Raw genomic sequence first — 26,944 nt, 5'->3', positions numbered from 1 at the left:
CTTTAGTCTATCACTGGATTCAAAGCTAGTGAGTTGACAGCTGCAGAATTTTGGAGAAACAAGAGTGCAGAGGGACCAGTTTAAGACTAGACCTGGTTCTGATACTAGAAAAACTGTCTGGTGCCTATGATGTTCAACTAGAGAGAATTAACACATATTAATTTGGTGCTGGTAGTGTAAATGCTTCTGGCATTTCCTTCAGCACTTAAACTCATTTACAGAGAATGGACTGCTGTAAAAGAATGCAGGCTCATTAAGAGTTTATTTCTTCAAAACACTGAAAGATAGCAAGTTTCTACTGTGAGGGGATCAGAAAACTGCATTTATTTCCTTAGTGGCAAAAAAAAAAAAATAAAAGACACCAAAGCTTTTTGTTTTTGAGCAAGCATCACAGGTTTGAAAATGAAGAATTTCATCTTGTTGTCACACCCTGCCTTACCTCGTTTCAAGGCTGGCTGTGTTTTCTTTACACAGAATCAAATTTTAGCAGGAGCAGAAGCCAAATGCTTAAAATGAATGATCAACTTACAATTCTTATGAATCTATTCTTTCATGCTGCTCTGCTTAAAAATAGCATCATAAATGCACATCTGCAAAGACTGTGCACCCCCCCCTTTCCTGAATTGTACAAATTATTAGAGTCGTTGACAAAAGATTTTTTTTTTTTGTTCAGGGGTTGGTCTGGGCACTCTCTTTGGCAGACTGCCACTTTTCTAGCAGTAGAAATATTGCTTGTAGAAAGCCACATTGTACTGAACAGCTGTTCTGCTAAAACATTGAGCTAGCAACCCAAGAAATGACTGACTTCACATGTGAAGCAAAACTGTTCCCTCCCTTTGTGCTAATTTAAATGAAATAAAGTACAAAACATTCTTCTGCATGTCCTATAGTCTTCCTTCCCAATTATAGGCTTTGTAGGGTGGGTGTGAGCTATGTTCCAAGGTCAGTGCTTGACCCTTTGACTACTGCCTCAGGGGCAGGCTTGAACTTGTGACCATGCTACTGACAGGCTTCCAGCAGCTCCTCCTCTGATCTAACCCTTTCTAGACCCAGGTTCTAGGTGCTGAGGAATTTTCTATGAACTACATATGTCAGGATTGCAGAATTTAAAATTACACCTCATTCCAGCCTTAGTGACATCTCTATAAAAAGATTCTAGAGGGAAGGTACTAGAAGATTATATTTGATTACATTCTGTGTTTATAAGGATGGTATGCAATTCATACTTTTGGTTATTTGAGATTATGTTCAGACAACATAAATAAATACAATTATTCTGTGTTCTATTTAGCTTTTGGATGTTCAATATTCTCCCTAAAAGGAAAAACCTTCATAAGCTTACTTGACATCTAAGGGACCAAATCCTCATTAAACATCTCCAGCTTTATATTTATACACACACTGTAGATTCTGCAACACCAATGGGTATCTAAACAACAAACACTTTGAAGTACACTCATTTTAAACGAACTTCATCAAGTAATTTTCTCGGAAAATAACAATATTCTAGATTGAAACAATACCCTACATAGATTCAATTGCTTACCTATGTGAATTCCTGTGCTATTTAAAATCCAGTCTGGCTCTAAGCCCATTCTGAGGTCTTTCTTTGTACACCCTTTGCCTTTAATAACCCACATTATTTTGCTTAGACTTCTTTAGAATTCTGAATGATATCTTACCTTATGTTTTTGTGAGTATGTATATCAGTCAGTCCTTCTAGATTATAAACTCTTAAGAGAGTTCTGTTTTTCCCCCTCTGCTTTCCCAAACAGCATGGTGTAGAGTCTCGCAATGCAGTAAGTATTCAACTACACAGAGGATGAATAGGTGAGTAAAATAAAAATAGAAATAAACCATTTCTGTTTTCTAATAATAGCAAAAGCAAAAAAAACCAAAAAAAACCCTGACATTCTGAAACCTACTATAGTATTGTATCTACAGAGCAAAAATTACCAGATATGAAATATCAATACATTGGGCTGTCACTTCAGATACAACCTATTTTTAGAATGCTTTTGTTTTTTCTAGCACCTGAAGTAAATAGTCACATATTAATAACATATAATCTACTTTTGTGATCTCTTTAAGCATTAAATAACATTATCACATCACCTATGTCTTTTAAGAAAGTCTGTTAATGAGACCTTCCTCAACAGAACCGGAAAAAGAACTGCCAAATTCTCCAGCAATCTCACTTCTGGGTATGTATCCAAAGAATATAAAATCATCAAAGTGAAGACTGATATGCCCACATTTTTTTTCAGTATTATTTGCAAAAGCTAAAATATGGAGGCAACCCAAATACCCACTGATAAATGATTGGATACAGAGGAAGTGGTATATATACACAATGGAATACTATTCAGCTATCACCTGAATTCTTGACATTTGCAGCAAAATGGAGGGAACTAGGGAAGGGTATTATACAAAGAGAAAATTAGAAAGATAGAGACAAATGTTGGATGATTTCACCTACATGGGCAATATAAGGAAATTAAGTGATAAAGGGACAAAACCTAGTCGACACTGAACCTGAAATGAGGTTACAAAAGTGAAGTGGCAAGAGGGGACCTGTGGGTAGAGGAGGTATAAAGGATAGTGGTGGGTGTTGTTTTTTTTTTTTTTTTTAAGCCATAACGTGTTATAGGAATTTGCTGTTGTTCCCTCTGCCTAGAATGCTTTTATACCTTCCTCTCTACTTTGCTACCTCTTTTTTTTTTAGATTGATTTATTCATGTATACAAGAACCAGGGTACAGGCCAGATGTGCGGGAGGGTGAGAGGATTCACCAGAGACAGAGTGGGGAACAGAACTGCCAGATTGCCTGAAATACACTGCTGAGGGGAGCAGTGGGCAAGACAGGAGAGGTCTGCCACACTGTGTGGGTATCTCCCCAGGCGGCCGGGATCGAACCGGCACTGTAGAGGCTGCTGCACTCAACCGCCTGCACCACCAGGGAGGCCCTACTCTGCTACCTCTTTGTCATACTTTTTATGTCTCAGCCTTTCTCCTCAGGAGATGTCATCCATGTCTTCCCTCTATGAAGCAAGTCCTCCTTTCTTAATCTTTACTTTAGCCCCTCACCTATTTCCTTCACAGCACAGAGCATACTGAGTAACTACTTTCGTTACACTTTCGTTAGTCTTCATACCACTTAGGATGTAAATTCCATAATCGGAGATTTCACATGATAGGAAAAAATTTTTCAGTAATCTAAATATCCTCCACTATGTCATCATGACACAAAATAAGATTTTTTATGTTAAAACCCAAAAAAGTATTTCATAATAAATATTGCCTGTTGACCATCTCTTCCTTCTCATTAACATTTTAGAAACACAATTTTACTAAAAAAGGAATAAAAATAATAATAAAAAACACAAAAGTGTAATCACAACATGTCTTTGGTAGTTTCTACGCAAAAATAAGCCTACCAATAGAACCTAGGCATAGTGTAGTATAAGACCAGGTGGATTCTCAAATCAACTGTGCCATACTTCAGAAAAAAACACTGGGATCAAAGACATGTTACTTGTGATAGTCACAAAGATTTGAACTTGGGCATACCCAGCTTCATTGACTAAGACCTAACTGCTACTAATAAGGCATTCTAAGGACACAAAAAAATGACAAGGATGATTAGCTTCCATTACATTCATATATTTTGCTGGCTCCATCAGTCTTGTTTACACTGACTGAAACTTTATTATAGGTTGTTAGAACTCCCTGCAAGAGTGCATTTCTCTAATATTGCCACAGATATTATTTAACTTTTCCAGTAGGAAATGTTCATATAGCAAAAACTGTAGTTACTCAAAACAAGTTTCCATCTGATTGCCTACTAGATATAAATCACAAAAAATAGCATAGACTGAACAACTTGATACACTGATAGTTTTTCTGCACATTCAGGAGCTCAGTATTCATTGTAGAAAGTGGAACACCTTAGGTCAGGTATCAGCTAAGAAAATACCACTGCACACTACAAGTGTTCCTGAATATGCCCAAAATGAGGATAACCACATAAGCATCCCAAGTTTCCTTTCATAATTCTTTGTAATATATTGCATTTTCACATTTTGTTATGCAATCTTTATGTCTCTTTTCAAAATGGAAAATGATAGCAATTTTGCTTTTATGCTAAAATTCTTGTAAAAACCTGGATACTATTCATCTATTTTTATAGAAGAAAGCCAATATTTTAAAGTATTTATATAAAACCCAAACTGCGTACAGTCTGTTTTCATCATCAGTGCTGATACTCAACACAGCCTATTTTCAAAACTGTAAAATTGTATGAGTAATGTGGTTTAATTACCAAACATTAAGAAAAAACTTTAAATCTCTGTAGTATTTGGGAAATTAACTATAAACTCATGAATTTCAATTTCTTCCTCCTGCTCAGTATTACTGCACCTCTCTCTGAGCAAGCACTCAGCACCTAGAGATTGGCAAATCTCATTGGACAAGGGCAGAAGATGACAGCAGCTATTTCTGAGTGACTGTGTTGAGTTCCTTTAGTAACACGTTTAGTTTACTAAGATGTGAAAATTATAGTACACAATCCAGTCACATTTCTTCATGTTTTGTATACATGGTTTGGGGACTATCTTCAATTAGACCTGCAAACATCTAAGTAACATTGGTAAAGCTTTACCAATCTTACTCATTCTTATGCTAATTAATAAAATTAAATTATTGATACTTGACTAATTTCTTGTTCTAATATGATTTTTTTGATGATTGTAACTATTTGACTAAAACCACGAGTTGAACTAGAAAAACAACAGACTGCTTGGGAAAATAAAAATTGTTTATATAACTGAACTGACCTGTATTTGATTAATGAAGTCAAAATGACCAAATAGTAGTCCTATGTAGACAAAGCTCTATCATATTTCTCTTAAATAAGGATCATTCATTTAGATAAGACTATCAGGAATACCCTAGTTTTGATCATTTGTTATATTAAATTGAGAAAGCAGGCAAAAAAACAATAAGCCAGACAATGCGGAAGGTTAATATGACATCACAATTTTCCAGCAAAAATATGCAATGCAGAAAACAATACAAATCCATAGAAAACAAGTAAAATATGCAAACCACAACTCTGGGCTGGAGAAACAGTTTAGTTATGCTGGCCATCACAGTAAATGGATTATATAAACACACATTTGCTTGGATTTGAGGATAGTAATCATCATCATCATCATCATCATCATCACAAAACAACAACCATTTAACCAAACATTCATTGTTATCACAAAACCTTTAAAACAAACACAAATTCAACCTTCTACAACTGGTAGTAAGCTTCATATTATAGTGGATTCTAATGAAGCACCAAAACCAGTAAAGGGAAAGAAATAATAAAGGTTAGAGTGGAAAGAAACAAAATAAACATCAAAAAGACACTTTGAAAGATCAATGAAACCAAAAGCTGCTTCTTTGAAGGAAAAAAAAAAAAAACAAATCTCTGGCTAGATTCACTAGGAAAAAAAAAGGGAGAAAACTAATAAATACAATCATACATGAAAGAGAAGTTTACAATAGACATCTCAGAAATGCAGAGGATCATAATGGGCTACTGCAAGCATCTTTATTCCAATAAATTGAATAACCTAGAAGAAATAGACATTTTTAAGGAGTAGTAAGTCTTCAGAGACAGTATCAAAAGAAATAGAAAATTTGGATACATACATTACAAACAAAGAAACTGAAGCAATAATCAACTCTCAAAAAAAAAAAAAAAGCTCAGGACCAGATGATTTAATCAGTGAGTTCTACCAAATCCTTAAACGAATACCTGTGCTTTCTCAAACTTCCCAAAAATGAAGAATAAGGAGTGCTTGCAGACACATTTATGAGGCCAGCATCACTCTGATAACAAAAGCAGAGACACACCACAAAACAACAACAACAACCTCTACAGCTGATATATCTGATGAACATAGATACAAAAGTCCTCAGCAAACCAAATTCAAGAATACATTAAAATGATCATGCATCATGACCAAGTGGGATTGTCCTAGGGATGCCAGGATGGCTCCACATATTCAAGACGAACAATGTAATTCACCACATCAACAAAAGCAAAGATAAAAATCATATGGTCACATCAATAGATGTAGAATGAGCATTTGACAAGATTCCAAATCTAGTTATGATAAACACTCTAAAAGAGGGGGTAGAAGGAGGATACCTCAACATGTAAAGGACAGCTATACAAACCCATAACAAACATCACATACAATGATGAAAAATTGAAAGATTTTCCTCTAAGACCAAAAACAATGATGTCCACTTTCACCACTACTAGTCAACATAGTATTGCATATATAGCCTACTAGTTAGAGTAATTAGGCAAGTGAAAATATAAAAGGAATTCAAATTAGGAAAGAAGTAAGATTATCACTATTTGCGAATGACATGATAATATGTAGAGAAAACTCTAAAGATTCCACTAAAAAAATACTGGACATGATAAATCAGTACAAATGGCAAGCTACAAAATCAATATATAAACAACTCCTTTTACAATTTCATAAAAAAATTAAATAGCTAAAGATAAACTTAGAGGAGGTGAAAGAGCTGTACAACAAAAACTGTAAAACGTTGTTATAAGAAACAGAAGACTCAAAGAAATGGAAAGGTATTCCCTGCTCATGAATTGGAAAAATTAACATTGTTAAAATGGCCATATTATCTGAAGCAATAAGTAGATTCCATGCAATCCCTAACAGTTTCAATGGCATTCTTCAAGGAAAATCAGCAAACTACTGAAATTTATATAGAACCACAAAAGACCTGATTAGCTTAAGCAAATTTGCCATAAAAAAGGACAAGAGTATCACACTGCCAAACTTCAAGTCATATTGCAAAGCTTTAGTCATCAAATCAGCATCATACTGCAATAAAAAGACACAAAAATCTGCAAAACAGAAATGAGAGTCCAGTTAATAAACTCATACTCAGCTGGACAGTTAATTTATGACAAAGGAGCCTAAGTATACAATGGAGAAAGGGAATTCTCGTCAACAAATTGTATACATACATTTGAAGAGGCATGAACCTTTGCCTCTGAATTATATATGTTATAAGCCAATGCTAATTTGACTTAAAAAATCAAATTTTTATAAATTTAAAATATAAACATATGCAAAAAAAACTGATGCTGGGAAAACTGGACAACCACATGTAAAAGAATAAAACTAGGTCACTATCTCATACCATACAAACATTAACTCAAAATACAATAAAGACTTGGCTGTAAGACCTTCAGAGATGAGTTTAAGGATTTGATCCCAAGTACAAGGGAAAAGAAAAGCAAAAGTAAATAAATGGCACTATATTATATTAAGAAGCTTCTTTCTGTACAGGACAAGGAAGTATTATTAAAATGAAAAGATACCTTAAGGAATGGGAGAAAATATTTGCACATCATACATTCAACAAGAGGCTAACATCTATATTAGATCTACAAAGAACTCTTACAACTGAATTAAAAGAAAATAAAGAACCCAATCAAAAATGGGTAAAGGAGCTAAAGGATACTTTTCCAGGGAAGACAAACAGATGGTCAACAGCCACATGAAAAACTGTTCAGCTTCACTTATCAAGGGAATGCAAATTAAAACCATAATGAGATATTATCCCATATCTGTGAAAATGGGCGATAACAAAAAGACCACAAAAAAGTGTTCATGAGGGTCTGGAGAAAAAGAAACCCCCATATGCTGTTGGTGGGAATGTAGACTAATCCAGCCTTTATGGAAAACACTGAGGTTTCTCAAAACCTTAAAAATGGATCTACCATTTGATCTAGAAATTCCACTCTTCAGTAGTGCAAAAACACTAACATAAAGAGTGCAAAAACACTAATATGAAGAGATGTGTGCACTCCTATGTTCTATGAAGCATTATTTGAAATAGCCACATTATGTAATAACCTAAGTGCCCAATGACAGATGAGTCAGTGAAGATGTAGACACAATGGAATACTACTTGGTAATTAAAAAAAATAGATGAAATCTTGCCATTTGCAACAATATGGATGGAAACAAAGGGGATTATGCTGAGAGAAATGTCAGAAGAAGAAATACAAATACTGGATAATTTCACTCATATATAGGGAAAAAAAAAGAAAGAAAGCAAGGGAACGAATGAAACCAAATTGAAATAAACCCTGACAGCAGAATTAAGGCTACCAGTGGGGGAAGATTTGGGGTACAGTGGGCGCCAAAAATGGGAGGGGGCCAGCAGACTGTGAGGATTATTGGTGCTTTGGGGTAGGTGTGGTGCAGTTACACACATCTGAAGAGGTGTGAATTTACACTACTCAATCATACTGGGCAGTTAGCCAATGTGTTACCTCAATAAAAAATAATGCCATTCTTAAGACGTGCCAAAGATAGCTCCAGTTTTAATTCTCTTTCTAGGGGTTGGAAAACTATGGCCTAAAGGTCAAATCCAGCCTACCACCTGTTTTTGTATAATCCATAACCTAAGAAAATTTTTTTTTAATTTCTAAAAGTTAAATATGGCACATAATAGTTAAATTTCAGCATCCACAAATAAAATTGATTGAAATACAGCTATACCATTCAGTTACAAATTGTCCACATCTGCTTCGACACTTTAACAGGACAGCCAAGGAGCTGTAGCACAGGCTTCCTGGCCCACAGAGATTGAATTACTATCTGGTCCTTTAGCAAAAGTTTGCCAACCGCTGTTGTAGAATTCTGTAACTAGTTTTTGTCACGCCAGTCTGGCTTCTCTCTTTTAGACAATCGTTGGCCATGTTTGAACAAATTAACAATGTAGCACTACCCAAAACTTTTAGTAAAGAAGGGAGGAAGTATAATTAGGTTGTGCATTTGTATCCAAGTGTTCCTTATTGATGGAAATCAGTCATTTGTAAAGTTTTTAAGAAAACTGTATGTCAACAATTCAACCAATCTTTCTGCCACATCCAGACTGATACCATAATTATCAGGTAATCACATTTTTTGTCCTTTTTTTAAGTAAATATTTTAAAGGCTTTTTTTAAAAAGATTTATTTACTTATTCATGGAAGAACTGGGGTGTAGGCCAAAGGTGTGGGGGGTCAGAGGATTCACCAAAGACAAAGTGGGGAGCAGAATAGGTGGATCTACTGAAATACACTGCTGAGGGGAGCAGTAGAGGAAGACAGAAGAGGTCTGCTGCCCCACATATGGGTTAGCTCCCTGGCGGGAGATCGAATTCAAGCGTGGCAGTGATAGCACAAGACTTAACAACTAGGCCACCAGGCAGGCCCTAATTCACATTTCTTAAAAAATATGATCATCAAGGAAGCCCTAGAGAAGGCTGAACCTGTGAGAACTCAACCTGACCAGCTGGAAAAGCAGGAAATGGGGACAGAACAAATTTCCATTTGGGCTGAGATTCGTGTTTCTTCTGTTTCTGACATTAATAAAAACACTTTATTGGCTACCAAAAAAAAAAAAAAAAAAAACAGTCCTTTAAAAAAAAAAAACAACACTTTTTACTTTGGAATACTTACACATTTGTAGAAATATTGCAAAGTTAGTACAGAGTTCACATATACCCTTTTAACCAGTTTTCCCTCAATTTTAGCATTTAATGTTTGCTTAAAATGACTCGTACTGAATTTTAACTTCCTTGCCTTTGAATAGCCTCAAAATGTTCTCTGAATTTGGACACAATAGTAACAATTTATTTAAAATGAACTGGTCACTACACATGAGCCATGTAAGTGCACATAAGTTCATGTACAATGTAAAAGGGGAAAACAGATACTGATGAACAGCTGGTGACATGTGCTGAACATAGTATGAAAAAAATCTCTATATTATGGAAGAAAATGTGCTGAATTGTGTGCCAGAGGCCCAGATTCCAATCTCAAGTTTGTTACTTTGTTTATGACACTCAACTTCTCTGTATGTGTATTTTCTCAACATTTTAATGAGGAGATTGAAACAGATATTCTTTGTGATCTCTAAGTCCAAAATTCTGTTGGTCCTCTTTTCCTGCCCAGGCTCTGACATTCACTGATACATTATGGACCCAGGAAGGTTGTGAAAAACTGTACTCCATCAGTATTCAAAACCATATTAGTTTTGCAGGTAGAGGTCACCACATGTTTATTAAGGCACAGCTAAGACTTATGTACTGTATCTAGAAAGCTGTTTCTGAAAATTAAAGCCACAGAACAATTTCAATCATATAAACCAGTCAGAGGTGACTCCTTTGCTATGCCCATGAAATATTGTTATCTGCAGAATGCTGAAACTATATATTGTGCTTTGCAAGAGGTGATAGAGCTAACAAAAACACGTTAAGAATTCCAGCCTTAAAGAACAGAGCACATAAACTTGAAAGTTCTAAACAAGTGAGTCCAATATGGAATAATGTAATGCCACAGAATGCCATGACTAAAATATTGCATTATCAAAAACTAGTAGATTTCTTAAAATAAGTTGGATATAGATATAAGTATGTTCCTAAAATGTTGTCAAGATTACCAGTAAATCAAAAAATGTATAATACTCTAGATTCATATATTGTCTATAGCAAATATTTAGCACTTATATGGGGATGGTTTGGGGACGGGGAGCACAGAGGGGGAAGGACTCAATGGGTTGCCTTGGAGAATTAAGGTGCTTTGGTGGTAGGAATGGTGTGGTGACATATCTGAAGAGGCGTGAACCCATACCTCTGAATCACACAGTGTTATAAACCAGTGTTACCTCCATAAAAAATAACAATAGAAAAGGAAAGAAATTCATCCATGTAATAGAGGAAGCTTTTGAACAACAAAAAGAGGGTTGTGTGCGGTCTTATTTTTTCTCATTTTTAATGATTCATTTGTATACATCTTGATCAGCAGAATAGATGAAAGATTCTGAGAATGAACTATTAAATTTTTGAATCTTCAACACCAGTGAGACACAACAGCTTCATGTAAAGGGAAATCAGATAAAAGTAAAAGAAGATAAAATATCAGCAGGACATGAAAAGTTTAAGTATAAATCTTTTGTAGTTATTAATAAATAACTTCAAGGAACCCAATGGTCCCAGGAAAGGTTAATTTGAGAAAACAATTCATAAATCCTTTCTAAGGAATTGGGATTTTTTGGATTAGAGAATAATCATCCAGACCAGAATCACGGACAAAAAGAAAATCTAAATGATCAAACTGAGGTCTGGAAAGTAGAGTTGTCATGTTGGTCCAATGCAGTATATGTATATATAACATAATATAATGCCACCCACTGAGCCCTGCATAATATTATAAAACTATTACTTCAATGACAATTTCTTAAAAAAAAAAAAGAGGGCTTTATTACACAGGTCACTGGGTAATAAAATTAAATCTACATTTATTTTTTTTATTTTTAATGAAGCACTATTGTTTCACATCCTTGTTAATATTTTGACAGTATAGGTACATTTAATTTTATCAAAAACTCTCCTCCTCCCTTCTTCCCTTTCTCTCTACCTTCCTTCCCTCAAGCAAACCCAAAAGAAGGAAAAAGGCATTCCAGTCAGATCAAGGCATAACTGTCTAGCATTTGGTGTTTTCTATCACCACAGAAAAGAGCTGAAATGGGGAGAGAGACAGGCCGATGATCTCCATGTAGAATGCAAAAGATTACACACACATCATGTACACACAGAGATGCTCATTTGTTCACATTTCCAGAAGTCCGCAAAAATTTCACTCATCCCTCTTATAACTTTGACATAACCAGAAAACATCTTCTCCCAAATATCTACTGCCCCTTGACAGAGAGGAGACCTGAACAGCCACACAGATTCAGGGATGCAGCAAGAATCAGAACCCCTTAGGCACCCCCAGTCCAGATCTGCCAACACCCAGACTAGTTGGAACTCCACGAGGGGTGTGAGTTCCATGGTACGCTTCAGAGATGGTGTGATTTCTTGTTGCCCTGGCAATAGCTGATAGGTACACCTGACTAGTCACATATTTTCAGTCTTCATGACACAGATATTCTTTCTTTCTCTGAGTCAATGTTTGGAGCTGAGGATATCTCTGTTTGATGCTAGATGCATGGAATTGATGGTGCCTTCTCCAACTCTGCACAGAGCCAGAAACCAGCTTTCCAATACTCTTCATCCTGAAGGTGGACTAGCACACCCTTTGTAGATATCAAAGTTTTTTTCCAGATAAAATGCAAAAGTTCACAGAAGTAGACTCAGAAACTGACTGTCATCCTTAGGCCCACATTTGCCAGAAAGTCCTTCCCACCCAATATCACAAATGATGACCCTGGGGAAGTGTGGTGACATAAACATTGCCTGCCCTACCCTACTGTAAAATTAAAGAAAGTGAAAGTCTAGTTCCTTCAGAAGTTATGAATTCACTAGAATTCCGTAAAAGGATCGCAGCATTTAATTTAAAAGCCTTCTGGAAGCATAACTAAGAAAAATCAATTATGTCACATTATATATCCATATGGCAGTAAAATCTGGCACTTACTACTAAAGTAAACAGGAATGAACATTGGCAGCACCGCTGATAGGTGGCTCCATTACCATTTGGTGCCATCACTGACTATGGATTGAGGCAAATGGAACTAGAGATTAGAGCAGGGAATCAGGCCTGTAGTCCATTGGGAAGGAGGTGAGATCAAGAAGCAATCAAGAACCAAGTTTCCATCTTTCCATCTTCTATCCTCTTTACTAGTCCTACAGGAATCTCTTATTCAGAACCAAGGGTTCAGATTTGGTTCTATCGTTTGGCCACAAAAAAAAAAAAAAAAAAAAAAAAAACGGAAAACAGAATATGGCAGACTGGTATACATGTCATGTGCTGATTCTATTAATTTTCCTTTTACATGTTTTTTACATGTTTTTCTAATATTAATATGACATTTGACCCCAAACATGAATGTCGCTCGGTAGATGTAAATTTGTGTCAACGCACAGTAAAATGCCAGAACAGAAACCTGAGGACCTTTGAGCTTCTAGACCAAGGAAACCTATCACTCATCCTTGGAATCTCTACCTCCTATGGAAACAACTATGTTATAAAATACTATGTAAGTTCTGGGAACAAGCATTATTGTAGTTTCCATTGTTACTGTGAAGGGTGTTCTACACTGTTACCTAACATGACTATTTTAAATGAATCCATTAAACATCATTGCTTAAGTAACAGTCTGGTTGGTGGCTAAGGATAAATCATATGTCACTTAAAAAAAAGACCTGTAAGGCTCTTCCTCTCAAAGACATCTACTGCTTATTTCACCAAAGATGCCTGAAAAAGTGAAGGAAATACTTTGAAAAAAATAAAGTTCTTCCCTAATGTGCCCAATTTTATTCACCAGTTGTCTTCCATATTTTTCAACTGTTTCCTTCCAAAGGCTAAAAAATGTTTTATATTTTACATATGTTAGTATACTGGCCATCACACATATAAACGAATGGTTGTTTGAAAGCTGCAATGTTTAAATTGAAATAAAACTTATGCTTACAGTGGTAAATATTCCTGGATTAATGGAGTTGCAGCAGATATACTGCAAAATTGACTGAAGTCTGTTAGATTAGAAAGACAGAAAATTTATCTAGTTTTAGCAAATGTCAAATCAGCAGCTATTGCTTTTAAGATTAATAAAAGATATAATGGTTTCCAGATAGCCTCTAAATAGAGATTACTATGAATGGAGAAGTGATTTACCAACAGTCACCACAATGAGATTTCTTTAAAGGTTACAATCATCAGTTATTTAGCTGAAACACTGCTGAGAATGCCTGGTCATTTCTTGAATAATGCATAATGTTCATTGTAGATTTGATCTGTATTATAACAATGCAGATATTTCTAAAATAATAGGGAAAACTATCTGTTACCTTCCAATTGCTTAACATATCATTTCCATGAAGTAATTGACTCAGGACATATTACACACTGTCACCTGAGTGTTCTTTCTGCAAGCATAACTTGTAATAATCTGTACACAATAAGCATCACAAAACAAACTCATCAACCTTTATAGACTTTTAAGAAAAGATGTGATGAATACAGGGCAGAGTAAAGGACCTTTCTGAAGCAGTAAATTAAAATGATTAAATTTCTATATAGTTGTGTAGGACAAATTTAAATGTAAGCTTTGAAATTTAATTATTAGCATGAACAACTCATCACATTAAAAAAATGTTGCCTACATCGTGTAAGTACTTTTCATATAAATTTCCATATGCCTTTAGGTTTATTCAAGAGACTGCTTGGGAGCACAAAGTATAATGTCTATCGTTTTATTGTTGGATTATGAACTGCACTTCACTTGATGCTGCAGGCTATTTATATAAGCTTGTTTATCCATATGAACTTCTTCAAGGGCACAACATAGAAGACCTTAATAAATTAAAATGAATTTCTTTTGATGTTGTTGTTTCATGAATGTTTGATCAGAATGAGTAGCAGGTTTGCATTAAAGAACTAGAGTAAGGAAATAAAAATATACATACTCTGTACAGCAAAGCCAGCTTACAGAAAGGGCCCACTGCATCCCTAGCACCTTTTCAAAGCCAGAGTAAATAGAATAGAGGCGCATGCTTACATCATCAGTTCTAGTCTATCACTAGTTTATTAATGGTGGGAGTATACTTGTATTGACTTGGATTCTCTGCCATAATCTGGATGGAATTTTTTAAATTACAAAATCTGTTATCCCCTTCCAGCCTCTGAGCATATGTACCAATCTCCCTATTTTTCTCATTGACATCACCATGTTCTTCCATACACTTCAACACCCCCAAGTGCAGAGACCATATTTTATCTTTTATATCCATCTTTATCAGAAAAACTATAGGACTGAGTTGACAAAAGGTAACAAAGTAAAAATGAACTATTATTCACAGTCTAAAACAGAATTTTCACCTGGAATATTGGATGACGGTGATGGTACCAATCAAGTATCATTAGAAACGATATGATAGAAAGAGCTTTACACATAAGGAGAAAACAATAACAGATTCTACTTTCAGGCCAACTAACACTCAACTGTAAACTCTTAATACATCATTTCCCTCACTGTTAAATGAAGGCCCTGTCTATAGGATCATAATTTTGTATCTCCTAAAGGCCAAGTCCTAGAAGTAAGCAGAACTAGCACAACACATATAAACATTAGAGTTTTCTGCTTTGGAAGCCACCACTAGCAAGAAAGCTTATAAACTGAAAATTTTGCTAAAGAAAAAAAAATGTAAGAGGAATTCATGCTAAACAATTTAATACAAATCCATTCCTTCAATGTACAAATTTAATAAGTAATAATATCCACATTGTGTGATTTCTAACCCATTGTATTTATCCTTTCATCTTGCAAAATTCAGAATAAACATGAAAACAGCCCACTGAAAAAACTCTTATGTACACAATTGCCATTTACTTGGATTATAACCATAACTTTAGTCTTTTGCTTGGGAAAATCCCCCATTACTTTAATGTCTGTAACATGGACTGGGGCATTGCCAATTTGGTATCTACATTCTTAAGGGCAGAGGATAATGCAAGAACAGTGTGAATGGGCCTAGGGTTACTTGTACTGTGTGTATAATAAGATATTATACAGACATCCTGCTCCTGAAAGCTACCTCTACTGGATGTTTTCCTCAACCTTTGAATGTCATTCTCATACTCTAGAGTAGGAATCTGTGAACTATGGCTTGCAGGCCAAATCTGGTAGCAGCTGCCTGTTTATAAGTACATTTTTATTACCACACAGTCTCACGCTGCTGTTTATTACATATTACCTATAGCTGTTTCATGCTACAATAGCAGAGTTGAGTGGACCCCCTAAAATAGTTACTCTATGGTTTTACAGGACATGTTTGTCAACAATGCTTATCAAAAATGTTTGTTTACTGCTCTATGTGAAACAATGACCTGCTACAGTATAAATTCTAATTTCCATCCTCTTACAAAGCATAGGAAACACAATCCCTAAGTAAGTAAAGATGGCAGAGAGATGAATATTTGGGCATGCATGTGCACTCATGTGATGTTCTTAGCACAGAATTATAAATAATCATAGCTTTTCATCCTTCATTTTAATTTGAACCCTTTAAGGTGAGTCAGCTGCCAACTAGTACCCTTTCCTACTAGAGCAAAAAGTACAGGGACTTCTCTAGAGGTAGTTGTTAAGGTGCAATCACATAGCCAAAGAACTTAATTCTATTGCTCAAGTGGATGTTGCAATTCCATCAAATGTCCAGTTTTAGTCCATGCTCACTAAGTCTCCAGTTAAGGCACAAATGAATGAAGTTAGAACACAAAAACTAGAAGATTCCTTAAGTTCCATTCTTTGAATAACACCAGTAAAAACAGAAAATTGATGGTCAATACCACATAAATACATGCATGCAAATACATATATTAAAATGTCTTAAGTTATTAGGAGTTTCAGTAATACACAAGAAAATACCTCCCTATCAGAGTGAAGGAGGCCTAAAATAATAACATTTTGGGTAACTGCACCAGGATTTGAAGTACAAACATATGTTCATATTTACAATTTTATGTAAAAAAAAAACTTGAAAAAGCATGGATTAACCTTTTTAGTAGTCAATAAAATCATTACTCAAAATGCCTGCTAGTTGGACTCTGTTCCCTTCTCCCATTTAGTACCAAAGACAGAAAATATTAGCTCCATCCTTTAATTAACATTACTGTATTTCACCCTTCAATACAAACTTGCATGTAGCAACATAATATAAATGAAACCCAAGATGTACTTTCATAGAAGTCATTTCATTCCATTCTCATTTCTCTGAAATCTTATCTAAAATATTAGAATATTTAAGATTGACAGGCTTTTTGAAAATAAAATAGAAATAGAAGAGGTTTATTTCACCTTCACATGGTGTCTTTCTCATGCAGAGTTCAGATTTCCACAATTGTATCCCTTTAAAGGATTTGATATGCAGGAAAAGAAGAAAGGATGATGGTAAACATTTCATGTTAGAGACACCTAAAGACCACCACATTCCACAATGAAGAGTGGCTGAAAACTTACCTTTAACTGATGTGTTAGGTGGAGGACCTTCCATTCGCAAGTTCCACGGAGGGTCTCCCTGGTTAGCAAAGTCCCTCATTTTCAGATAGCTAATTGTAAGTCGAATGATGGATGCTTTGTCAAGCTGGCTAGTGATGGCTGCGGGAAGAGGCAACAACTTGGCCAATTCATAGAACTCAAAATTTTCTTTGCCCCGGCGGGAGCGAGCAGCATCTCGGGATTTCTCCTTTCTCAAAGCTTGTAAACTGAAATCAAAGGAGTGAAAAGGTATTGTTTTAGAACACATGATCTTGACACTAGGCAGAAATAGCTTTTGTTTTCATTTCTCCCCCCTACCCTGCCCCCGCAAAATATCAGGCAAAATCTTTACCATTCCATGGCCATTGTAAAATGAGTTCCAGAAAATTTCCATTAAAACCATAAATTCTACCTCTGGACTTAAATGTCATAAATTCAAGTGCAATATGTAAAAACTGTTTGTTAGGTTTCATTCTCTTCAAGTGCCCATGCATGATGATCTGTATTTTCTGTTTCTAGGACATGACAAAGTTGCCAGGTGACATGACAGGACAGGTGATGCTTGATGTTAAATCACCATATGCAATTTTAAAGTGGGGGCTTGTATTCACATCTCTTCTCAAGCTAATCTATTCATTTAACTTTTATCACATGGGATATTAGACCATTCAAAGAACATATTTTTGAAATTCTATGTCAATTACCATCTCAAGGAACAAAAGGTAAACACAAATTCATAGAATGAGAAAATAAAATGCTGATGTGCTTCCAGCCTTTCCTAGCGATCATGACCTCCAGTCAGATAAAGAAAACATCCCACAGAAAATGACAATTTCAATGTCACTTTATAAATATGGTAGAAATTGCTTGATAAGAGAACACTTTCTTTATTAACAGACATATATTAGCGGATGGATAGATTCTTTAAGATTCTAGGGAAGAAAATACAACTCACAAAAAAGTCAAACTTTAATATAATATAAATTTAATGTTGAAAGATAAAGCCCTGTATGGGTTATTAAAATTTATAAACATTATAGACATATTACTTCACAGAAGAGGCAACAGGTGGGATCCAGTATTTCCTTTAACTATTCATGTGCATTTCTGTTTGAAGTTTGCTCACACTGCTGAGGGCAGAATCTGGCACAACTGAAGTTGTGTGTGAGCATCTGACAGGAGAATTCCACCTGCTCTGAATTGCTCTTTTTATGTCTGACAAGAAATACATTCAAAATAAGACCCTGACAAGTAATTGGGCAATTATTTACAGTATCAACATACTATGAAAATCATTTTAATTTTCCATTTTATTGAACTCTGAAAGCATTTTATATCTCTGAATCTAACATTCTGGTTTCCCATTATGTAATAACCAAAGAGAGAAACAAGGAAGGAAACCAGGCCAGATTCTCAGATCCCAATGAGTTCAGGATAGTGGCTCATATCTCAACTAGTACTTTATGGACAATAAAGTTCCTTTATTACATTGTAACATACCTGATATTGTCCACACCTGATATTAGTCACTTAAGACACACCAAATATCTTATTGAATATTTGTGTAATTTAAGTAGTGCCATATGCTCTGGTCAAATTACTTGCTAAGTTAATACCCCAATCAATATCATATTCTGTCTATTAAGAAAATATTCTAAATTAGTTCCCTAATGCATTTCTCAGAACTATACAAGTGAATGCTATTTGAAGTAACAGCAGCCTCAGGTGACAGACCTTTGTCTCTTGATATCTCAAATGATAAACTCAAACAGAAACATCACTAATTTACAAGGAAAAGACATATTATGCCATTTATTTTCAGAATCTTGGCTGGCATCTGTTCATTTTTATTAATGTTCAATTTTGGCTTACTGAAAACTATGAAAGCAAAATGTTATATGCCTTAAAATATGACAAAGTGTAAGTATAACCAGGATCCAGGCTAACATCTTATCAAAGAAAAATTCCTATCCCTCCCTTTATATAATCAAAACAATCTAACACCAAAAGAACTATGTGCCAAAAGAACGATGTCCTTTGATGTGTTTTCTTTTCCACTTGTAGAGTTCAGTGGTTCAAGTTCAGGGCTGTACTCATTTTGTGTTCTTGTAATCGACTATTACATCAAAAGGTAGACTTAACTTGCTCTGTGTGTGTATACACATATGTATATGTATTATGTGTGTGTGTATATATACACACATATATATGAGTGTGTGTGTATACATATTTGGGGGGGGTGTCCATTAAGTCACTATTATAGAGAGCTTGAGCAGGGGTTGCAAACTCAAGGTCTTGCAGGGTTAAGTCACATAATGTCAATGAGTAAAGAGACCTGGTAGTGACTGTGGGGAACTGGAGGTCAAAAACCCAGGCAAAGAAATAGTTAATATCATTTCAGCTGATTGCTGCATTGGGGAAGGCATGCCCAGCATCTCCAGATTTCTGATATTACAATTCCTAGAGAATAAAATCTGAGTTTGTACATGGCATTTCCCAATTTTACATTGTCAACTAGTTTAAGTTTTTAAAAATCATACAAGCCAAATAAAACAAATTATTTGGTCAAAAATGGAGCTGAGACCTATTTTACCATTGGATAATAATTTCGGAGGCTGATTTTGAAGACAATTGTATATAGATATTATATACAATTTTCCTTTATTTAGGTCACTCAAGTGAACACAAATGGACTTGTTTGTTACCTAATATCACTAATACTCATAGTAGGAACTTATCATTCAATTGAAGTAGAAGATTATGTAATTATTCTGAAATTGATAACAATGCTTAGATTTTTCAATAATCTAAGAAAAAAATCCTATGGAGAGACAAAGTTCAAGAATACAGTGAGTAACCCAGCAAGTCTTAAATGCTTAAGGAAATGACTTCCTGTATCTGCTCAAAAAAGGAGGGATATGAGACACTAATGCTTTTGGATACTTTACCTAAACACTTCCCTCTGACACCTGAATTTCTATAATGGCACTAGGGAGAACTTTTAGTTGCTCCTGCCCCATTACCTCCTTGTTTTATTGTTTTCCATGCCCCTCTCCAATTTCTAAAATATATCACATACTGTTATCCTACTGGAGTAATCTTCTTGGCCATAATCCTAATAACAAAGGGTTTCCATGACACCCACATCACATTATTATGCAGACACTAAAGTTCAGAAGACTTTAGGAATGGTAATGTTGTGTCTGTAATAAGCAGTGATTGGTTTTGAGGGCAGCAGCAATAAAATATAGTTAAAGGATTTTAATGTTTGTGAAGAACTGATAGAATAGCTGAAACTAAGGACCTTAAGACAATGACACATTTTGGATTAATCTTTTCCTGCTTTTGTAAAGTACAGCATGGTTATAAGCAACACTCAAATTGAATTAAAGATGACATTAAAACTAAAATAAATTATATGTTTATACATTCTGTTCAATTAAAAATAAAAAATATGATTACATTTCTATAATACTAAAGAAAGAATGGATTGGTTGTACATGAGTAAAATATTATGGTGCTGATCTCTGCCATCTAAAATATGGGGAAACTTCATATCTACAATGTGTTGCTCCCTAAACCCAAACTTCCCACTGTTCGAATCCCCTTCCACTCAGACTCTGGATATAAAAAAATAAAATAAAATAAAAAGAGAAAGAGAAAGAGACTCTGCATCAATACTCAGCAAATCCAAATTTCAATTATTTGATTACTATACTAGCACTCTAATCAGTAATTACCATTTCCTCGTTGGTACTAAGTTGGTACTAAAAGAACAAAGTTGATAACTATTTCAAAATAGACACACATAAAGTAGTTTGTATATATATATATGTATGTTCTGTGGAGATAGTAAATGGTTTCCAGATTCTCCAGTGGGGTCCATCATCCCAACCAAAAGGAATATGATCTAATGTCTATAATTTGCTTTTAAAAGGCTTGTTAAGTTGAATTTTCTTCTCTCTGTCATTGATACTGTTAGAATTTATTTATGACCAATTTTCTTAGTTTAGTATTTGGCATGTTTTTACTCAACATCTTGTAACATTTTTTCAAGTACAGGTAACAAGCAGTCAAAAATTAGTAGTAATACCTAGAAGACAATGCTTTGTTGAATGCAAAATGCTTTATCTTCTCAGGTATTTTAATTTCATTTGATAAGTGGTATATTTCGTGGAAAGAGTCTTGGGGAGAGAGTTAAAATCTCTGCTTTGGTCATTTGCAGGCATTGTGATCATGACTTACAAAGTTAAGCATCAATTCTGTCATTTTAGAACATGAGGATGACAAACAAGGCATTATTTGGCAAATCTCCTGGAACCGCTGTAGTGAATCATATGATCATTCCCATGGTAGTACATTGTAAAGTATAAAGCAGTAAACTCTTCCGACAGTTCTAGATTTTAACAATTAAAGAGTTCATAAATTCTAAATGTGGAAGAGTTCACTTCTCAGTTTTACAACAGGGAAGAATTTTAAAAGTTATGAAGACTTAAAAAATGCCCCAAATATAGTACATGAAGCTATGAACTTTCTTGGAACCACAAAAGTTAGGAATGCAGTTTCTGTAGCCAGTCTTAGGTATTCACATTATCAGAGTTTCTAGCTGGGCAATCTTGGGCAATTTAGGACTCCTCCTCTGGAAAGTGGGTATTATAATATCACCTACTGCATAATAATTCTTCAAAGGAGAAACTGAGCTAACATATGTAAATTGCTAAATGTCTATATATTTTAATCATTATAGATGCATTAACTATCAATATAATACTGATAAAATTTACCTAAAAAACTCACTCTTTTAATCCATGTACCACATCTGATTACCTATCTAGTTCTCTATATATTTTAACTTTATTTATCCAAAGTTTCTCTTCTGCCATCTTTTGTTTATACTCTCACTAGCTTTTGTGATTCATAATAAACACATTTGCTTTCCTCTTCAACCTCTCAAACTCCTTTCTGTACTGCCACCTGTGATCTTCACTTTGGTAAATTTAACTTCCCACATATTTACAACATAAATAAAACCAAGGGAAATAAAAATCAAAGGCCTAGTTTCTGAAAGCAACAACACTAAAACTGTCATTCATTAAATTCCTTCCATATTCTCCAAAAAAATGTCTATCGCCTTAAGTTCTGGCTGATGCCTCTTTCATTGTATCCTTCCTACAAGCAGAGAGTACAGTATGGTGGACCCATACCACCTAGATTTAAATCCTGGCTCAATAACCTACAAATTACATAAATACAAACAAGTTATTTATTTTGTTTCAGACTTTACTTCTTTTCCAGTCACCTTTGAAATGTGGTAACACTACTATCTCCTTCCTAGAGTTCTGGCTGGTATTCAATTAAAGGAGTTAATTTTTACAAGGCTGCTGGACATACAGTGGTATTATATGTGTTCAGTGAAAACCTAAGTTCACTCACAGATGGTTCTATTCTTTGAGATTCACAATACTCATTTATACTGTACACTCTGTTCTCACAAATATTTCTCTTCACTGGTCCTGACATATAACATCGTGTACTTAAGTGAAATAAAACTGCCTTATTGCAGAGATATTGATTTTTCATTATAGTACTCTTTATATATACAGTCTACTTGTTGTATAACACAGGTGTATTTGATTTATAATTTGAACTGTATTATTTGAAATATATATCATTAAGGGAAGATTAAAGGTTTATAAATAAATAGTTTTACGTGCTTGGAATAATAAATGGCTGTTTTCATTCACCAAAATATAAAAATCACATTCAAGTACAAAACAAGACATTTACACACACACAGAGAGACACTCACACACCTAAGCAACTATTAAGAGAACGGTTTACTCAAAGAGACTGTGAAAAAACTATGGACTATTTCACAATTGTAATGATAATTATTAGTCAGAGTTTATGTATATATTCCTAGCAGGAAGGTCATCTTTCAAAAATATCTCCCCAAACATCACAAATCCAAAAGATCTTGTGGATCAAGGCAAACCCCCAAATCCAGGACCACGGAGAGCGCACACAGCCCCTCTGGAGTGGAAATGTGGAGGCATAGCCCTATTAATTACTTTTGCCTGGACAGGGGCAACATCAAATGATGAAATTCCATTCAAATCAGAAATGAGCAAAAGATAACAATGCCTCCTAAAGTGAAAAGGTAAAGAACAGACCCTGCCACTATCACAAAGTCAATGTAGGAAATTGACTCAAGATTTGCAATCTCTATAGCTGCCATGGAGCTAGGATAGAGTGTGGACTGTTTATTTGGCTACTTGTGCATGGTGGAAAAAACAGATAACTTTGAGTTTGATGACTCATTAAATTAAAAGAGGTAGGCTATCCTTTGTGGCTGCTCAATTTTAGCTTTACAAAATTGATTACTTTGGTTTCCGACTTCGCAGAAATGGTTATAATAATTATGGAAATAATAAAGCTGGAGAGCTACGGAGGGTAACAAAGAGCACAAATAATAAGAGTCACAGAGTAGGCTAAATCAAATGTTACTTCCTCTCCAGTGACTTTTGCATAGCCAGATTTTTAAAGTTTTTAAAATAATTTATAATTAGGTTTGTGGAATGGCTTTTGATATTAATAATAGCAATAGATGTACACTATCTCTATGTGGATAACCTCTCATGAAGCCGCTGTTTTAATGCCTTCATGCAAACTTTCAGAACACAATAAGCAGTCTGTAGAAAGAAACCTGGAAGGTTTTGGTCATTTAACTGTAGGGGAAACAAAAGACAGTGTCAAAACTACTTAAAATTTTACCTTTTTAAAATACTTCTAAGGAGCCAGTCAAGCAACTTTTTATGGATTTTCAAACTTATTTTGCTTAGGAGGATCCAGAACTACAGACTTGCACTATTTATCAATTAATCTGGCATGAAGCCTCAAAGGAAGAAGGTCGACCTGTATTAAAAATGCAGCCATCAAAAATTCATCAAAGGCTTCAGCACTTTAACTCATGAACCTTTGAACACCTACATACTTGTCAGATCTCTAGTCATAGTTAACGGGGAAATCTATAGTTACTCCAGTACCTACACTGGCCCTGACATGAGCTGAATGAGGTGGTTTCCCAGGGAAAAAGTACGGTAAGGATTCCATAAGCACTGCTTGCGCTTTCACATTACTTTCAATAAAACAGCCCACCACACATTGACATCACAGAGTTCCAAGTCAATCAAATTAGCCTACTACAAAGAAAAATTATTTCATGAGTATTTCCCCCCATGATTATAAGTATCAGGTAATATAATTGAGAAATGCATAGACAACTGTTACCTGCTAGGATTATGGACATCATAGCACACAAAAAAAGTCTAATGTTCTCCAAGCAAAAGTAGTAATTTCAGAGCCCTTCATTTGAGGTGTGAAGAAAGCAGTATAGTATATGCTGGAAGTTAAAACTGGAACCTTCAAGTTCAAGGTAAGAACTCTGCTGCTTAACTAATGCACTGCTCATAGCTGTCATCATTAATTTATGTTAGCCTCTGTAAACATCAAGAGTATAATAGGCCAATTTCACAACTAAATATAGATGCACATTTTGCCCTTATATAAATGGCAGATTGCTGCTGTAGATCATCACTGCAGCAACACGTCAGTAAAGATGCACTGTTTGATGGTCTGATGCTCACACAATATATAAAACCAGTTGTAATGGTTGTTTGGAAGCAAAGTGTAACATAGCAGCAAAATTTCATTTGTTCCACAAACTCAGGATATATTAAGCTTGGCTGACAAAGACTGTTTGATGTGTTAAATCAGTTTGACCTTCATTCTTGCTTTATTTTTCTCATTTAACATGTGAAATGACCATTATTTTCCCCATGTAAGAAAATATCATGAAATTGATTGCTTAAGATGGTTCAAAAATATCTGCCAATGTGAACATTTGATAATGTATCAAAATCAAGATGCATTGTTCAAATTTTTAAACTAAGATATGTACATATTCTGTTTGAATAATCTATAATAACCCATTTTTGACTTGTGGTAAAATAGATCAAAAGAGTAATTAATGCCATTCAACTGAATGCCTTCCCTCATCTTCAGAAAATGCCTTGTGTATGTTTGAACTTAATAATTAAATTAATTGGTTTTAGCCAATGAGCATTTTTTTTATTCTTAACACTTTAAATAAGAGGATTTAATTCCAGAATGAGTCATTAGAATAGTAATAAAGCAAGCTGAGAGGTCTGCACAATCCTTTTCAACCAATGTTCACCTTGATTCAAATAACCCTTGAATGAACCACAGCAAGACCAAACTATTCATTGTATGGCTTTGGTGTCTGCCAAAAACCTCATGAATCAAAGTGTTTTGTTCTTCATTTTCCCCCAGAACTTTAAGCTATACAACTGGCAGTTCCATAATAATGGAAAAACGGTGGCTTTATCAAGTAATTTCTCTCCACCCAATACACAGCACTTTACCTTGGAGCAACTTGTATATTTCACACCTTAAATTTCTATTTACCAAATCAGCTAATCACTTCACAATTGAACTCAGAACAAAAAAAAATTATCAATTAAAGTGGTTGAAACTCCTGCAAATTATCATTTAGGAATGAAGTAATTGCTTTCATCAGGGCAGAAAAGCCCGCCAGAACAGAAATGTCACTTTAGATTAGTGTTCTCACTCCTGAAGCTATGGATGACACAGCTGATATAAGACTAAATGCCAAGACCAATCAATTGCTTTTGTGGCTCTGCTCTGAGCTGCTGTAAAAGGGGCCATTTTCTAGGATCTACTCTTCATTATAGTAAATGCTATCTCCTTGGTAACATAATTCCATTTCTCATAAATTCTGTCTGAGAGCATTGTCCTAACAATGGATGTTTGTGGAAAAGAATGCTGTTGGTTTAATGCACAGAATTAAGTGTGAATGGCTGTCAAACTGCTATAGTTTACTAGTTCTTAAACATAAATTGAAGTCTTATACATTAAAAAGAATTCTTGGGGAGAAATGAATGTCCTAAACAAGGGTAAGATATTATATTTGAAGGCTCTGTGCTACTGGTTTAGAATTTTGACTATTCTAGTATTTATCCATCCTGTACATTAAATCGGTCAGCTCACACCAGAGGTGGGTGAACACTTCACTTACTTTCTCAGCAGTGTAGTTTGCAAATGTGAAACCGCAGAAGCAAATATGGACTCATTAGGCATGTGATTTCTGAATAGCCACAACTGGGTTAAGGGGGATGGGGGGAGAAAAAGTGTTCTTTGAGCTGAGCCCTTCCTGGAAAGCATCCAGATCTTAATTTGTATTGTTCATCCCCCTGAAGTTACAAGAATCTGGGTTGTAGGCACCAATTAAAAGGAAATTGAAGAAGCTAATATAGTGAGAAAGCAGCAATTCCCTGCACTGCTCTCTTCAGGTTTGAAGTTTAGAAAGAGATTCAGGATCACGGGTCTTTGCCCGACATGGGATAAAGGCTTTCTCATCCTGGTGAGCACACATGTGTAACTTCCATTAACAGTAACAGGAGTCGTGAGCACACATTGAAAGGAAAGTCTACTGCTAAATATTTGAAAGGGTCAAAGCATCTCTGCTGAAAGGTAAAATGAGAGGGAATGGAGAGAACCCTATGATACAAGGACATTTTTCTGAGCCTCCAAAGGTCAAAAGCTGTAATTTCTACCACTCCAAGAAACTCTAGTGCTAATTTTCATACTATCAATAGCAGGAAAACACATTATTTCTAGTTTTTAGCTTTGTTTTGATTTTTATCCCAGATCATTCAGTACCATCAATGAACAGGATGGGACCTTAATGTAAAAATAATACAAATTAAGATTTTGGATTACTACCTACATTTCAGGCAGGGTCTTAATGTTTTAAATATCTCATTTAATTCATGATT

At 35.0% G+C, this 26,944-nt stretch overlaps 1 protein-coding gene across 10 annotated transcripts in view; it reads right to left on the bottom strand.

The window, feature by feature from the left end:
• The window catches only part of NPAS3 (neuronal PAS domain protein 3), an 846,848-nt gene that overhangs the window by 560,113 nt on the left and 259,791 nt on the right, over nt 1-26,944 (bottom strand). For 6 of the 10 annotated variants that reach the window (XM_054689778.1, XM_037503193.2, XM_037503194.2 and 3 more), the window contains one exon: nt 17,049-17,293. In XM_054689778.1, coding sequence (XP_054545753.1) covers nt 17,049-17,293 — 245 coding nt within the window. Of the gene's footprint in view, nt 1-16,886; nt 16,938-17,048; nt 17,294-26,944 lie in introns of all 10 variants that reach the window. The other 4 variants (XM_054689784.1, XM_054689786.1, XM_054689775.1 and 1 more) reach the window with 1 other exon arrangement.

The sequence above is a fragment of the Talpa occidentalis genome, unplaced genomic scaffold (assembly GCF_014898055.3).
Source record: "Talpa occidentalis isolate TD23 unplaced genomic scaffold, MPIMG_talOcc4v2.1 talOcc4.11, whole genome shotgun sequence".
Taxonomy (NCBI): domain Eukaryota; kingdom Metazoa; phylum Chordata; class Mammalia; order Eulipotyphla; family Talpidae; genus Talpa; species Talpa occidentalis.
The sequence above is the reverse complement of the archived record's forward strand: the minus strand, read 5'-3'. Positions and strand labels throughout refer to the sequence as shown.